The 15,899-nt window shown below is 36.8% G+C and overlaps 2 protein-coding genes across 2 annotated transcripts; both read right to left on the bottom strand.

The window, feature by feature from the left end:
• Positions 1-3,758: 3,758 nt before the first annotated feature.
• ccl27b (chemokine (C-C motif) ligand 27b) lies at positions 3,759-5,648 on the bottom strand. The gene is made up of 3 exons (XM_044110582.1): positions 5,572-5,648; positions 4,986-5,100; positions 3,759-4,706 (listed from the first exon to the last, which is right to left on the bottom strand). Exons 1-3 carry the CDS (start codon positions 5,633-5,635, stop codon positions 4,592-4,594), a joined length of 294 nt encoding a protein of 97 aa, XP_043966517.1. The 5' UTR covers positions 5,636-5,648; the 3' UTR covers positions 3,759-4,591.
• A 5,117-nt stretch (positions 5,649-10,765) lies between these two features.
• LOC122827678 (arginine vasopressin) lies at positions 10,766-12,691 on the bottom strand. The gene is made up of 3 exons (XM_044110581.1): positions 12,544-12,691; positions 11,440-11,644; positions 10,766-11,367 (listed from the first exon to the last, which is right to left on the bottom strand). Exons 1-3 carry the CDS (start codon positions 12,655-12,657, stop codon positions 11,231-11,233), a joined length of 456 nt encoding a protein of 151 aa, XP_043966516.1. The 5' UTR covers positions 12,658-12,691; the 3' UTR covers positions 10,766-11,230.
• Between the last annotated feature and the right edge of the window lie 3,208 nt (positions 12,692-15,899).

Genomic DNA, 15,899 nt, shown 5'->3' with positions numbered 1-15,899 from the left:
AACCAGTGTGAGATGACAGTTTAGGCGTGGCTAAAAGGATATTTCTCCTCCACATCTGCAGGTGTAGACAGGAGAAGTTAAAAACAGCATGTGAGTCACACTTCAAAAAGTTTTTTCTTTATTGACCACATAAATGCAGACGGTCATAATACAAAAATATGCTGCCTTGAAAGAGATACAGTTCAAATGATATTCAGCAGAACAAAATCAAACACATGATTTGTACAATGTTCTTACCATTTTAAATCTGTTTTTTTTTATTATTATTTTATATTGTTTTAAGGGAAATAAAAACAAGTCTGTAAAAAACCAACTGCATTAGTTGAAAAATAACTAAAATATAACCCACACACCACCATTAATACCAATCTTACAAAAAGTGTATAAAAAAATCTTTATACATATAACTTCAGTGTGATTTTTATGTTTATGTTTTACTTCTTTTTTTTTTAGCTCAGAAATCCTCCTCTTCACTTGCTTGCCACAGTTTTCATTGCTTTCAGTTTTTTTGACAAATGGCCGATCTGATGTTTATTTCCCTGACTCGTGGAGATCAACATGATTTATTTTAAATCTTGTCTTTCCATTTTGATGAGTGCCTGGCCAAAAGATTGGCCAATAGGAAACAAGAAGTGAGGAATTATTACAATCTAATCAATCAACCAAAAAGGTGAGTTATAATAAAAAAAGATTAAATTGCATTATTTTGTCTGTATAACTTACAACTTATAACTTGGGGAGGGATATAATTTTTCCCTTCTCATTCTCAACAAATGAAGGTATTCAGATTAAAACGTGCATTTTTATTAAATTTTCAGTCTCAAAAGATGTTGTGGCGATAAAATACAATCTTCGTTATTACCTTTTTACCAGGCACGTCAATATATGTGGGGCTTTAACACAAAAAGAAAACGCTACAAATATGTACTACAACAGTATAGAATATAATCGCCTTAAAAAAGGAAATACTTTTCAAACAATAGTAAGAAATAATAATTTACCGTTGAGTTTATCTGCACAATGTTTTAAAAGGTTCATATATTTTGCGGTGATCTAAACCTGAGATATGTAACTTCCCATCTTTATACTGAACAGCGCTTTTAAAAATGTTTCTCTGTACTAAACCAAGTAAACTGCTTTAGAAAATATAAATCGATATCTAATATCTAACTGATACAAAAACTAGAAGAGGGTTATACAACCCAAACACAATAAGAAAACAAACTGTGTGAAGCACAATGGATGGATGACGAAGCTGTTTTGCACATTTTAGATTCTCTTGGTTTGTTGCATCCTTTGAATCCTTTTCAGAATGTTGAACTGCTGGGGGTCAGCACAGACGGGCCTCCGCCTGCCCTTCATATACAGTCTGAAAAACAACAAGAAGACGCATAACAGGGCAGCTTTTAAAAAAACAAACAAACAAACAAACATGTTGCTTATTGATAGTATTTAAATTTAAAATGATCCACACATCAGCAGAGTAGGGGGCAGAAGAGACCCTTCAGACAAACAGACAGCAATGAATAAAAGAGAGGCAAATTTGATTAAATTCAGGAAACAAAATTAAAGGCTGAAATTTAAGCATGAGTATGAAACAGCGCAAGTAATGCATACAAACATACATTAGCCTTTGTAGTCTGATTACTTTCTAAAACTTTCACTTGCTGTACTTACACCAAAGCATCGATGTCACAGATGCCATCGCCATACTGACGCTCCCACCGTTCAACTTTCAACAACAAGTTTCTTGTAAGTTTTTTTGTTCTGATGCAGCACCTTGGGATGAAAGCTGCAAAAAAGCAAAAAAGATGAGAGAATGTTGGAAAAAACACATCAAAAATAATTTCACGTTGTGCAAACGCAGATGAACAAAAATAAAAAACGCTTTCTTAATATATCTAGTGCTTTGGCATGGATGTTTCCAATAAACTTCAATATGTTCTGGATATTTGACAAACTCATAAAACTCCCAGTTGGATTGAAATCTTTTCATTGTGCAGCAGTAGCCTGCAGGTTGTAATCAAGTGGACCAGAAATACCAGTCAAATGTTTATGTGCTGCAACAGGCATTTATGAAAATAGTTAGTGAAAGCATGGAAAAACAGTTGTAAACACATTCTAATAGTTTTTACTTTTAAATCATAAAATAGCAGGAAACCAAGTCACTAAGAATTCAAATTGACACTTAATCAAGAAGTAATTGCTTCTGACTATTGACCAAAGATTATCAAAGATCTGTTTCCTTTGTATTTCCACTGATGAGGAAAGGTGCAGGGCTTACCGTTAGTGGATGTGATGGCCAAAGCACTCAGGAAGACGACCACCAACACCACCTTCAGATCCATGATGGCAGAGTAACAGAGTAACAGAGAGGAGAAACTGTCTTCAGAGCATAAACACCATCAGTATATATACCCACAGTCAACACGCACGTTCATGTGCAAACATCCACAAACTCATACCCTCACACACGCACACACACACACACACACACACACACACACACCACCCAGCATGAGGTGGAATGACTATATGCTGCTTAAAACAATAAAACTGGCAGCAGCTGTGATTGAGTGTGTGTGTGTGTCAGTGTCAGGGGGGGGGGGGGGGGCAGAGCTGTATTAGGACAAATCGTTTCATTTCTGAGCAGGAACTGATTAAACTGTTACTACTGAATTGTGATATGTGAACGCTGCATGAAGACAAGCTTGGACAAGTTGGATGTCGATGCCAGATGACAGCCTGACAAGCGCCACACCCGCGGCAACAAAAGGATATGAAGAAATAAAAAATCACAGTTGAATCATTTCGTTTAAACTGAAACCTTACTGAGGTCACAGTTTAAGTCAGAGGTGTCAAACTCCAGTCTTGGAGGGCCGGTGTCCACACCTGAATAGAATAGATAAAGTCTTTCGCCCTTTATCTGTGTGCCCCTATACCCAGGTCGCACAGATAAAACCAGAGTGGCACAGATAAAACCAGAGTGGCACAGATAAAACCAGTGCCACTCCGGTTTTATCTGTGTTTAAAGTGTTAAATAGGTGGTTAGTACTATGTTATACGTGTTTTTAGAGGGGATCTCAAGTATTTGAGGATTTCAGCTATTTGCTGGGGATTGTGGTTTCTACACTCCACAAATATCAGGTGCCCACTGTATTTCTTATCCCAGGTTTTCTCCCCTTGTGAATAAATTTACTCAAATGAAAGGCTGGAAATATTAAAACTGTTCGGTGTGAGATTCAGATTTTTTATTTCAAAGCTACTCAGTGAATGCCAGGTTGCTCATCGCACCTCGCCACTCTTTAGAAACCAAATTTGTTTAATGATTGGAGTGCACAACAATTCATGTTGCCTGCCAGTAGAGTTTTCCTCCTGGGCTGTGGATCTCTGCTGCTCCTCCAGAGTTATGTCAACGTCTTCTCTGCATCTGTGATGAAAGCTCTTGTTGCTTGCAGGGATCATCTTAATGATTGCTGTAAGCTCCTGCACACACACACACACACACACCCACACGCACACACACACACCAGTCTTTTCTTTTTCATTAGGTCGATGAACTAATTTATGTAAGGGAGCATTTATATAGGAGTTTAAATAAAATACAGTTTTGGGTATGGCTTACCTTTGTATCTTAAGTATTAATTTTCAGTTGTACTTGACAAGAAGAACTGTTTAAACATGCCTTTTGGCCTCACATTCATTTGGACTCATACTTGTTTTCCTTTTTAAGGTACAGAAAGGAACTAACCACTATGCCATGTTATGACATATTATCATTTATTGCAAAAACATGAACTACAGTTTGAAACAATAGGATACAATAGCATCTTATAAGCTATCTTGTGCCACATTAAGATTTAAATATACAGTTATAGTAAAAAAAAAAAACTGCTACTGATTTGCAGACAGACGCCACAGAACAAATAAGCAACATTTTTAAAGCACATTTCTTCAAGCTGATTATATGATTATCAAATATATGCTGTTTAAACTCAAGCAGAAACAGTAATATTCTATACTATAAATGTACAAAGCATCTATTTATGTGTTTTCTGCTCTAAATAGATGAAGTGTTTTAAGAAATATGATTCGAAGGTTTTAACAGGAGAAAACAAAGATGTGAAAAAAGACTTTGACAAACTTTAACAATTTTTAGACATGCTGCCATAATTAACCTCCCTACTCTCAAAATTACAACAGTCTTCTTTATACACAATGCCCATCTATAAAATGATCAGTATTGGCTGTTAATATACAACAAAAATTTAATGTTGAGTAAGAGCTGAGGGTTTTATCAGCTCTATGTTGACCATGTTAATAATTATACAGCCTGGTATTTAGATAATTTTGCATCTTCATCTTGGGAAGCAATAAGAGAGATGTGAGGGATTCAGCGATATAACATACAGTTCAGTTCCAAAATTTTTCCTCCATACTTAACTTAAGTACATAAATCACTCATAGAGTTGAAGTAAAAGCAGAACCTGAATATTTCAATCAACAAGACAAATGAAAGAGCTTGTAAAAGCCAAACTCTTAAAAACAAGAAACATTATGGACAAGCAAAGTAAAGAATTTGTTGCACAGCTCATTGTTTCCTATGTTTGTTGTCTTTCCTTGTTTTCCACTCGATCACCATCTGCAGCAATTTTTCATATTTTGGGTCAGCACATGACGGTTTCCGCTGGCCCTTTATGTACACTCTGTAAACCAAAAACAAGATTGATGAGATTTGAGAGCGTTGAGACTTTTCTATTTCAGCCGTTCCACCAGATAGCATATAAAACACTTAGTGTATGAAAGACGCTGCCAGCTGAATGGGAAACATTGAAGCCCAAACAACAGCCAACATCTCGCCACATTGCTACAGTTTTGCAAATAAACGATGAACAAAGCTTAAAGCACAGCACATAATGCATGCTGTATTTATTTACTTGTTGTTTTGATTTATTAACCTCCGGTGGCTCATTTGCTGTACTTACACGAGAGCATCAATGTCACATGCTCCATTGCTGCTCTGGAACTCCCATCGTTCAACCCTCCTAAGCCTCTCACGGGGGATACTTCTTGTTTTGATGCAGCACTTCGGGATGAAAGCTGAGAAAAAGAAAATAAATGAAATACAACACGCACTTTGCTTGATTGGAAAAAAAAAAAAGAAATCCAATCAACTTTGTATCTTAGTATAACTGCAAAATGTTTCGTCTAGTTATGATTAAAGTCTACAAACATCCTAATTAGCTTTGGAGTTTTGCCATGTGATGGTGTAGCCTGAAGCTTGTGATTAATTGGGCCAAAAATATCAGTTATAGCTTTACATGTTGTAACTGGTATTGAATCATATCATTTGGTTGTCATTTTTGGCAGAAAAATGTACTTTAAAAGGCTGAAACGCTGAGAAAACTATACAAATGTCTTCCAGCTGCTCCTTTTGGAAAAACAAAAGAGAAACCTCAAACACTTCAATTTACACTAATTCCAAAGAATACTTTTAAATAATAAACACATTAAATGGATTTGTTATCTGATTATTTTGGTCTGACTTGCGCAGAAAGGTGCAGGTCTTACCGTCAGTGGAGATGATGGCCAAAGTCATCAGAGAGACAACCAGGAAGACGACCTTTAGCTCCATGATGGGAGAGGAACTGTGGGGATAAGCACTGTTACAGCTCTATATAAGATGATCGTGAGCGTGAGCGTGAGCGTGAGCGTGAGCGTGCACGTGCACGTTCACACACACCCCTTCCAGGCCACCCAAACACACTTTTTAATTTGGAGCGGTAACTGAAAGCCATAAAAGGCTGAAGGGTAGTGATGATTAGTGGAGTTTAGGTCTTTTATTAGGATAAATCCTACCATTACTGAACCTGGATAATTAAAACTGTGGATGGTGGATTGATGCAGGAATGCTATCCAGAGACAGGCTTGGACAAGTTTAATGACATCACATCAACTGACTCTCTTTAGATTCATTGATGACACATGACTACCTGACAAAGCCACAAAAGCAGCAACAAAAGATATAGGAGAAATAAAAATAAAACCGTTGAATCGTTTTTGTTTAAACAAAAAGCCAGAAGGAGGTCAAGAGAATCACAAGATTTGTGGCAAGGAAGTTGATGATACCAAATGTTCTGCATCCCCAGAACCAGAACCAAACCAGGAGAAGCAGCATTTAGCATCTATGCACCACAAATCTGGAACAAACTTCCAGAAAACTGTAAAACAGCTGAAACACTGTCTTCCTTTAAATCTCAACTAAAAACCCACCTGTTTAGAATTGTATTTGAAACGTAATCAATTACAAAATTTTTGACAGAACCTGACTTAATGTTGTGTTTTGATTGATTCTATGTTGCATTGTGTTTTTGTGTCTGATATGATGTAAAGAACTTTGAAATGTCTTGCTGCTGAAATGTGCTATACAAATAAAATTTGATTGATTTGATTGATTGAAATTTTCTATGTCTTTGAATGCAGCATGTGTGGATGGTGCTGAGCAGGTTTCTAGATGATTAATGTTTTTCCATGAACATGACTCCGACACGTGTTCCTGCAGTGAAGAGGCAACGTTTTTTGTTTTGCTTTTGGCAAACAACAACAAAAAATGTGATTGGATGCCTGAAGATTAACCGTGTATTATGGGCAAAGGAAATGTTTAAGCTTTGTGTTGTATTTGAAGCTCTAAACCTTGAGGGGTTTGTTTTATGAATAAGTGCAGCAAAACTTTAAAGCTACAACAGTAAGTTTGCAGGTGCAAGATGACAACACACAGAAGGGAAAGTTGACAATTTATTTAATTTTATTCACTTATGCATCACCATTTAGCAGATAAATTTATCTCACAGCACAATCAAAGAAAATTAAATAACTATTGCTGCTAACAGGAGCTTCTCTTGCATATTTGCTTCCATGCCCAACAATTATGGTGTTTTAAAACTTTTTAGATTTTTCATGGAGAAAAGATAACATTTTCACTACACAATGAAACATAACACACGGCCTGTTACCCAGAAGAAGCTTCACAGTAAAATTAAATTGACCATGTTGCCTTGTCATAAATTAACTGCACTAAACCTTTTTTTTTTTTTTCTGGTTTAGCCTCACCAGAAATGACCAGGCCTGATTACTGCCTGACCTCTACAATCAACAATTTGCTCAAATAGAACCTGCCTGTCAATGTGAAGTAACCAAAAACATTTCAAAAGCCATTCGCACCTGAGCTCTAAAGAGAATTGAGAACAGATAAGATTGGCATCTATTTTTCTGAAAAGATTTACAAAGGGATTTCTAAGGCTTTGAGATTTCAGTGAACCACAGTGTTTTCTCCACAAATGGAGAAAACAGGAAACAGAACTGAAGGATAAAAAGAGAAACAGAACATCCACCGTTAAGAAGCTCAAAAAAGACAACATGGAGATTTTACAAGGGTTTTGTCAAAAACTTAAATGTAATCACTGTGCTGTGACAGGACCTTTAAAAAGCTATTCATGATTGAAAATTAATCTGCAACAATGTATAAGACCCAGTTTCCGTTATCTCAACAGCTTAATGGCGATTGTTGCTGCCAGATAGAGAAATCAGGCTGGTTGGTTTGGATAACTCTATTTTCTTAACAAATTAAAAAATAATTTGAAAACTGCCTTTAAAAACAAATAAAAAAATTATTCAGGTTATCTTTATGATGATCTAAAATATTTCAGTGTTTCAAAAAAGTGAAAACAAAAACAACAAACAAATGTGGAATAAAATGAATTAATCTGTAAGAGGACAAACATCGTTTCACCACACTGTGCATCCTGATACTGCAGTGATTATTATCTAAGTTAAAACATTCAAAATAATGGAAATTTTCATCAATTCAGCACAATGGTTGGTTGCCATTGAGACGGGACACCAAACCCTCATCCATCTGCAGGAAGGCACTACTTCAGCGATATTCTCTGGCTTAGAGAGCCTAATGTTTGTTTCTTCGTTTTTGTGATAATTATTAAACAAGAGATCAATTACTTTTCACATGAAAACTCATAAACTCATAAAGTAAGCATTCTACCAAAAAGACATAAAATGTAACTCACAGTAAGCAGTTAAAAACTCATTGGTGGATATATTGAAACTTTCTTTACATCACGGAGGTCAGAACAAGTCAATGTTATTCTAAAGTGATTCCATTGGCGGTGATATAATTAACCATTCGCCGTCACGGTAAACACCCTAACAGCCAACGTTCATTGTAGGAGCTTCCCACATCTCACCACATGTTGTGCAACTTAACTGAGCGTGCAAGAGGACAATCTAATTCAGGAGGAAAAACAGTTTTTGCCCTGGAGGAGATTTTTAAAGTAGCAAAGGCAACAGACAGGGAGATGTTGATTCAGCAACTCACATCAAATGACGTGGCAGCAATCAAAACCAACACAAGAAAGCATTCTTTATTCACAGACGGACTTCTGTTCCCATGTTCCAGACGTTGAAGCAAGAGTTTCGCCCTTTAGGTGCTCCTTCTGTCTTAGCCATTGCAACATGAAGACAGAGATGCACTTAAGTTGTATAACAACCCAGCATACTTGCTTTGCAAAATAAACAGTAAAGATTTACTTTGCTGCGCCAAGTAATCCCCTAATACCTCTGTTTGACTGACGGCTGCTTTTAGAGAACATGATTTTAACCCTTTCATGCATAGTGGTCACTACAGTGGACAGCTGTCTAAAAGCCATTTTCTTGTGCTTCTCGTGGATTTTTATGTTATAAATGCACACAGACCACTGGAGTGGACACTAACGCATCATAAAATACACTATCAACTACTGGCCATCAGCTGCAAATGCAAGAAATTATTTTTGTTAAATCAAATATGGACAAAAAAGCATGGCAACCGACTCTGTCCCTCCTTCTACTGTAGACGACTCTTGCAGGTAAAAAAAACATTGTGACATCAGATAATCCCTAAAGAACAGTACTACTGATGTATTTTTCAAATAACAACTTTGTATTTGGAGAAAATTACTATTGATCACCTAAAACAATTTCTTTTTAACAATTTTTTTTCCTACCTTTTTTTTATGCCTTAAGAAAATCCCCCCAAAAATTGGAAAAAAAATCCTGACACGAAGGATCATAATTCATGCATGAAAGGGTTAAATCACAGCAATGTCTCTTAAAGAACCAACAAAAGATAAGCAATAAGGAAGACATTGTACAATTACTATCTTGGTCTTGACAAAGGCACCTTTTAACAGAACGTTTCACGTTTTAACAGAAATTGAAACCGAAGAAGACAGTAGAAAGGTAATGAAACTCAACAGCAGGTTTCCACAGAACGGACTCTTGTTCTACAACAGGCTTGGCTCAAATGTCACCAAGCGGTGATATTATGTTGAGAACTCATGCCTGTTTTCATCTGTTTTGGGAATCAACAGGAGGTGTTGCACAACATGGAAGGAGAGTAGAAGAAGACTGTGGCGCTCATCTTGTTTGCAGCCATGCTTGTTTCACATGAAACATTGCGTTTCTTTAGTTTGACCGTCCCACACCACTAATAGCGCTGCAGTTCATGCTGAATAACCAGGTATTGCATGGTGTCCAACTGGAACCAGCTTGGCATTTGGGAATCCCGTTCCTCCGATGGAAACGTGTGACTCTGGTTCAAATCACGTTTAAGAACCGGAATGGGCTTCAAACAGTGTTTGTGGAAAACTCCTAGCAGAGAACTTCAGAAAGACCTGGAACCGGCAACTACAGCTCTTCCAAAGAAACATGTAACACACTCATACATGACAGACCCAGTAAACGCTCACTGTGTAATACTCCACTGTGGAGGAAAAAGTATGAGAAAGGCACCAAATTGCTTTTCATTGGCATTGTGACAAGCCAGTAAAATACTAAAAATAATCTGGTCAGGTGAAACCAAAACTGAAGCCTTTGGATGACAACGCATACACCACGCCTGAAATATTATCCTGTTGTTTTTTTTTATTCCATTGTTTTGTTCTTTGCCCCCATGAAGAAACACTGAACTTCCTCGTAAATTTAGTGTAGATCAGCCACTGGCAAGACGCAAAGAACACCCAGGAGAGGTAATATGAAGGCTGAAAACAAAAGAAGGGCTTTAAACCAAGAGAATTATTCCAAACATTTTGCTAACATATTGCTTTTAAAGAAGAAAATAAAGCTGCCACAAATGCCTAAATCTTCAGTTAGAACAGAAAATAACACATAAAAGGGGCCCCCAAAATCTTCAATTTGTGTGAAAGAATTGGTCAGAATCTCAAAGTTTCTCCAAACAGGAATTGTTTTCAAGCTGTCATAACCAGAAAAGCCTTTCCTTCAAAAGCCCTGTTCCATCATTCCACTTTGCTACACATAACCTTTGGATTCATTAGTTTTGCATGTTCAACATTGATTTTCCTTTGAAATATTGACACTTTGCTCTGTTTAAGGGGAGATGCAGGTCAAGACACTTGGAACAAGACTGAATTTTAAAAACAAAAGTATGTATAATGTACAGAAAAAAGGCTGTAGGCTCTAAAACAAAATTGATTGATTGAAACCTATAACTGTCTAAATCTGGGAGGTGCTGCATTCACTTCCAGCTGAAACACAATGTTGACAAACCGCCATCACCTGCAGCTCTGCCACCCTTGTCAGAATTCATTCATCAAAAAAAAAAAAGACGGTAAGAAAATTACAATTCCCATCCACTCGTTTATCAAATAAAACATGTTGGCACAAGACTATAAGATCTCTGCGCTTCAAAGAGGACGACACCAACTCCATAAATTACTGACTAAATCACACCAATTACTTTAGATGACTTCTCGAGTGTAGTTATCATTCCATTCTTTTCATGCACAAGGAAACCTTACTAGGTGTGACTAATAAAGGCCTACAAGTACAATGAGAAAAAACAACAAAGTCCTTCAGGCAGAGTTACACAATACATTTACGTCCTCCAATCATAAGACAGTGACACCTTTTAATCCATGATCCTTTATTTACACGTTTTCCTTTGCCTTGAACGTTTATGCTTCTTATAACAAGATCTACGCTGTTGTTCATTTAATCTCTCTGTTCTTAGGTTCCTATTAAAACAAGTTGAAGAGCACAGAAAAGACGTTTAAGACAGAAAAAAAAAAGTTGTCTGGGTTCAGAGTTCACAGATTGAGGTCTAATATCTGTCGTTGCTGCAGGTCGTCAGGCGCAGAGGGGGAGCTTGACGCTTGTAGCGTCAGTAGTCGTTCTGTCCTCTGCTGGCCACGTGAAGGAGACGAAGCAGCAGGTCTGTAGGGGAGCTCCTCGCAGAGCTTTGGGCCGGATTTGTGGCGTCAGTCTCTCCGAGGCAGTCAGAGTCCACCATGCAGCCCTCTGAGAAGGAACACGGATTAGTTCACATCATCATGTGGACCATTAAACCTAGAGTTAAAGATGAGACTGTACCAGAGTTACAGCAGAGTCCCGAGGAGGCGCAGTGCCCCCCCTCAGGTCCACAGGGTCTCCCTCCAGGCTGGCAGGGGGTCAGCAGGTAGTTCTCCTCCTCACAGTGAGCTGCAGCTGCAGAGCCCAGTAGGCAGCCCAGGCCCTCTCCACAGCAGATGCTGGGGCCAAAGCAGCGGCCCCTGTCCCCAGGGCCACAAGGCATGCACTGGAAAAAGGCAGAGCAGGTGAATGCAAAAAAAAAACATACTTGGTGACAGTATGAGAGGATTCAGAATAACTTTGCTCTCATATTTACTCAAAATTAATGAATTTAAAAACCTAAAAATGCAAATCATCAAACGTATAAAATGGAATTAATTGAGCAGAACTGAGCTGTTACTAAAGTCTTCAGGAGGTTAACTTTATTAAAAAAATAAATAAAACACAATGTATTTTGTACACAAGTTGAAACTGAGTTTACAAGACAAAAAATACTTATAAGTATAAGTCATATAAGCTATTTCTTCTTTCTTATGAGTTGCATTTGATTTAAAAAAATATATATATTTAGATTTAACTGGATAACAAAAAACTTCTTAGTGGTTCATAGTCAGCAGTCTGAAATCTTCAGAAAATTTATATTACATGTTCAAAAAGGGAACATTATTTATATTTTTGTTTTACTTAAGGTCCAGATATGATTACATTTCCCAGTTTTAAGAATAAATTAGTACATTCATCTAAATTTAAAAAATAAAGGAAAATATATTAGAATAGATCTCCACATGAATTAGCCTCTGTATTAGAGATAACATCTAAAAATGAAAACAAAGTCTGAAAGATAACACACTAAACGCATCTTAAAATGTAGTTTTATACTTTAACATAGAAATTTGATTAAATGATAGAATATTACAGTTTTTTTATAACAATCCACCTTTTGCTAATTCAAACCTACAAATGAAACATATTATAAATCTGCTTACTGACGATAAAATAGTAGTAACACACTTATTTTACGCATTATTGACTAAGATTATTTATTTGAAAAAAAAAAAAAAAACACAAAACAAAAATAAAACATCTTGAGAGAAAAATAAAGATGTTACACCCTCAGGTGCTCACCTGTCTGACGCCCCCCTCCGGCAGCGCCCGCTTCCCTCCCCGGGGGCAGTTCTGGATGTAGCAGGCGGAGGAGAGGGCGAGGAGTCCCAGGACGGAGAGCAGGGAGTGATGCATGGCTGCTGCTTCTGATTTCCTCCGCTTGTGTGGATGTCTGACTGAAAGCCCACCGATCATTCCTCACTTATAAGCACATGGACACGTTGTTTGACAAAGGGACCTACACCTGACGTCACTGACCGTCCACCCCCCCAGGCTCCGTGCACGAGCCGTTTGCGCCAGGGGTCGCAACAGATGTGAGTCTGCATCGGATGCGAGCATCAACCAAATCTACACAAGAAAACAGCATCTGTATTCAGCCCTGCGCCGCACTTTGCTTCTAATAAGCTTTTCAGAATAATTTCCGCACTGGATGACACAATAAATCTGCGGCGAGGAAACAAGTAATTGAAGCTTAAGAACAACTAATCTGATTTATATTAATAAGCGGCGAGATGAAGAACAATTTATGAAACTCATGCACAGTTCAGTTGTTCAGCGCAGCCATTTTTGGCGTTTGTTACATGCAGACAAGTGAGATCATGAGAACTTAAGGGTCACACAAATTATGATGCTGACTAAACTGTTGATGAACATAAAAACATTAGCATTTCTAACAAACATACTTCTGTTGATTGTTCTTTTCCTCTGCATGCTTTGAGTTGTTTCTCTCTTATTAGTTGTTGTGATGCTGATGAACTAAACAAGAGGTAAAACTGAGCATCAGCGGGTTAATGAGTGTAATGGCCCTTTAATGGATCCCACAGTATTCAGATGGAACTTTACTCTTAAATGGCATTCATCATATTTTTTTTTTACATTTTCTCTTCAAGCGTCATCAGACAACTAGGAGGTATGGCATTATGTTTTTAGCACCAAACCCGAAAAACATGCAAACACAACAAAATGGCAACCAGAGAAACAACGTGGGGACTGAGGTCAGTTTAAACACATAAATCAAAAGCTTGGAAACTTAATGAACGAGTGCCCTACCATTACATTTAAGTCCTATCTATACTACTTCTATATTTGATCTTTTGTTTAAAAAACCCCCCAACAACCCAAAAACAAACAGAAAAAAAGTAAAAATCCTCCAAAAATTACAGATTGCACTTCTTTTTTTTAATATTCTAATCAGGACAAAGTTAGACAGAAGGAGGAAAAAAGCTCCAGTGTGATGGGAGTTAATGTTTTAGTTTCTGGCACACAAAGCAATAATCAGTTTTAATCATTTCACTTTTTACTATTATGTGAAAAGCGATGTGTCAGCATGTTACTCTGAAAGACTTCATCACCCGGATAGCTTACTTTACATTAGAATACACTAAACATGTCTATAACGTCATAAAATATGTGTAATATAGCAGGTTTCACAAATGGTTCTGATAGTGAGAGTTCAGCTACACTTCAATACATCACATTATTCTGAGGACATTTTCTACAGCGACACCCAAACTCTGCAGTTTCCCACTAAATTTACTGTTTAGCTTTAAGAACGACCTCAAGATGATGCTAAACGAGTGAGAATATAAGCGGGAGTAGTTACTCATTGATTTCACATAATCTGTGGATATAAACAGACACTTTGTTCTAACACTGAACACTACAAAGAAAAAAAAACGGTTAAAAGAATCATTTCCTTAAACTTTATGCTGATTAAATACTGCTGTAGCTGTCAGTAAGTTGTCTGCCTGTTCACCTCTGCTTAAGCTATCAGGAACTCTATCTCACCAACATTTTTAGTAAAAGTGCTCTCTTCACCCTTTTTAGTGTTAGTAAGTAGCTACATACGACATTCATGTAAAAAAACAAAAACAGGTTTAACCAAGAAAACAGTCCACTTGTGCACATGGCCATCCCAGAGATCCAAATTATAACTAATCATCAAAAATATAGACACACATGAAGCTTTTTCGTTGTCAAGTGTGATTTTCAGATTACCGTCTGCTTTGAAAAAATAAAACTATTGCTTATGATATATTTATGTGGCTTTTTGCACTTTATGACTGTAAACTACATGGTTTATTTAAATCTTGTCTTAGCTCATAACAGAAACATAACAGTTTAACTGATTAATAAAAATTGAGCTAAATATAAAGTCACCTTGACAGAATAAAAGCGACCCAGTGGGTCTAATTCAGCCTTTTTATTTTTAGGGACTTCTTGTACTTCTTGTAGGCTGATGTCTTCATTGCACATGCAGAACCACTGATTCCAGTTAGACAGAGCGGATACAGGATCACGACCTTGGTTAGGCTTAATGTTGTCAGGGAAACCAACACAGAAATGATGCTGTTTATGACTATGAGCAGCAACAAATAAATAAATATAGAACCGCTGACTTCAACTCTTTTGTGCTCTACAGCTTAGCGAGTTAGCAAAAAACATAATTTTGAAAGATGCACACACATTTTCTGTGTGACAACATGGAAATATAAAAAAATACAGCAAAATTTTAAAAAAAAAATTATAATAAATTTAAATGTTATAATTTCGAAATGCAGGTGTGGCCAGTATTTCAGAGCCAATATAAAAATACACTATTCACCAGACTAACATCTTATACTACTTTTAACATCTATTTATATGCAGTATTTTCAGAGAATGTGTATGTATAAAGTTTGGGTTTTATTGTCTGTACAGACTTTTTGTCACACTAGTAGCCTTCTTTCACATTAATCACACATTAAATGAACAGAGAAGCATGGCTTCTTGGAGGACTATTTGGAGGACTTATAATACACATTTAAAAGATTCTTGCTTTACCGTTACACAACTCTAATTTTAAAAAGCTGTGGCCGTCAGAGCTTTACATTCACTCATGAGTATAAGAGACAATTTACTTTTGAGCTTTTACTGTTGATTTGGGGGAAAAAAATTCTAGGTCGTAGGGATTGTATAACCTTCCCCATTTTTTAAAGCAATACTTTTTTTAAAAAAACAAACAAAAAAAACAATACCTTTTTTAAAGTATCCAGACAGGATTAAATTAACTGAGAACTTTAAAAGTAAGAACATTTCTGTTTAGTCAATTATTTCTTTCTAATAATAGAAATAAATCATATATTACTAGAAAGCCTCTATTCCCATTAAAATTATTCAAAATCAGAAGAAAAATGCATTTTTTTTGTTAACAATTCCTTTGGCTGTGAAGAACTTGGAAGTCTTCTCCATCGATGCCAAACAGCTGAATCTCCTATTGACTCTAGTTTAATGTTGTTTGCTGGATTATTGGTCTTTAAAGAACCAAGTTATTTAAACAATTTAACAGTTGCCTTGGATCTCCTTCTTATGCTGGGTACCAGGATGGTCACACACTG

This window comes from Gambusia affinis, linkage group LG03 (genome assembly GCF_019740435.1).
Source record: "Gambusia affinis linkage group LG03, SWU_Gaff_1.0, whole genome shotgun sequence".
NCBI classification, from domain to species: Eukaryota; Metazoa; Chordata; class Actinopteri; order Cyprinodontiformes; family Poeciliidae; genus Gambusia; species Gambusia affinis.
Note: the sequence above shows the minus strand (reverse complement) of the source record. Positions and strands in the feature narration are given on the sequence as shown.

Bases quoted from the DNA above. Each gene is read 5' to 3' on its own strand.
- ccl27b (XM_044110582.1), bottom strand. From the start codon at position 5,635: ATGGAGCTAAAGGTCGTCTTCCTGGTTGTCTCTCTGATGACTTTGGCC. The intron at 5,101-5,571 runs GTAAGACCTGCA...TCTTTTTCTCAG, and splicing joins GGCCATCATCTCCACTGACG to CTTTCATCCCGAAGTGCTGC. The intron at 4,707-4,985 runs GTAAGTACAGCA...TTTGGTTTACAG, and splicing joins TGTGACATTGATGCTCTCGT to AGTGTACATAAAGGGCCAGC.
- LOC122827678 (XM_044110581.1), bottom strand. From the start codon at position 12,657: ATGCATCACTCCCTGCTCTCCGTCCTGGGACTCCTCGCCCTCTCCTCC. The intron at 11,645-12,543 runs GTGAGCACCTGA...GCCTTTTTCCAG, and splicing joins CGGAGGGGGGCGTCAGACAG to TGCATGCCTTGTGGCCCTGG. The intron at 11,368-11,439 runs GTACAGTCTCAT...GTTCCTTCTCAG, and splicing joins GGGACTCTGCTGTAACTCTG to AGGGCTGCATGGTGGACTCT.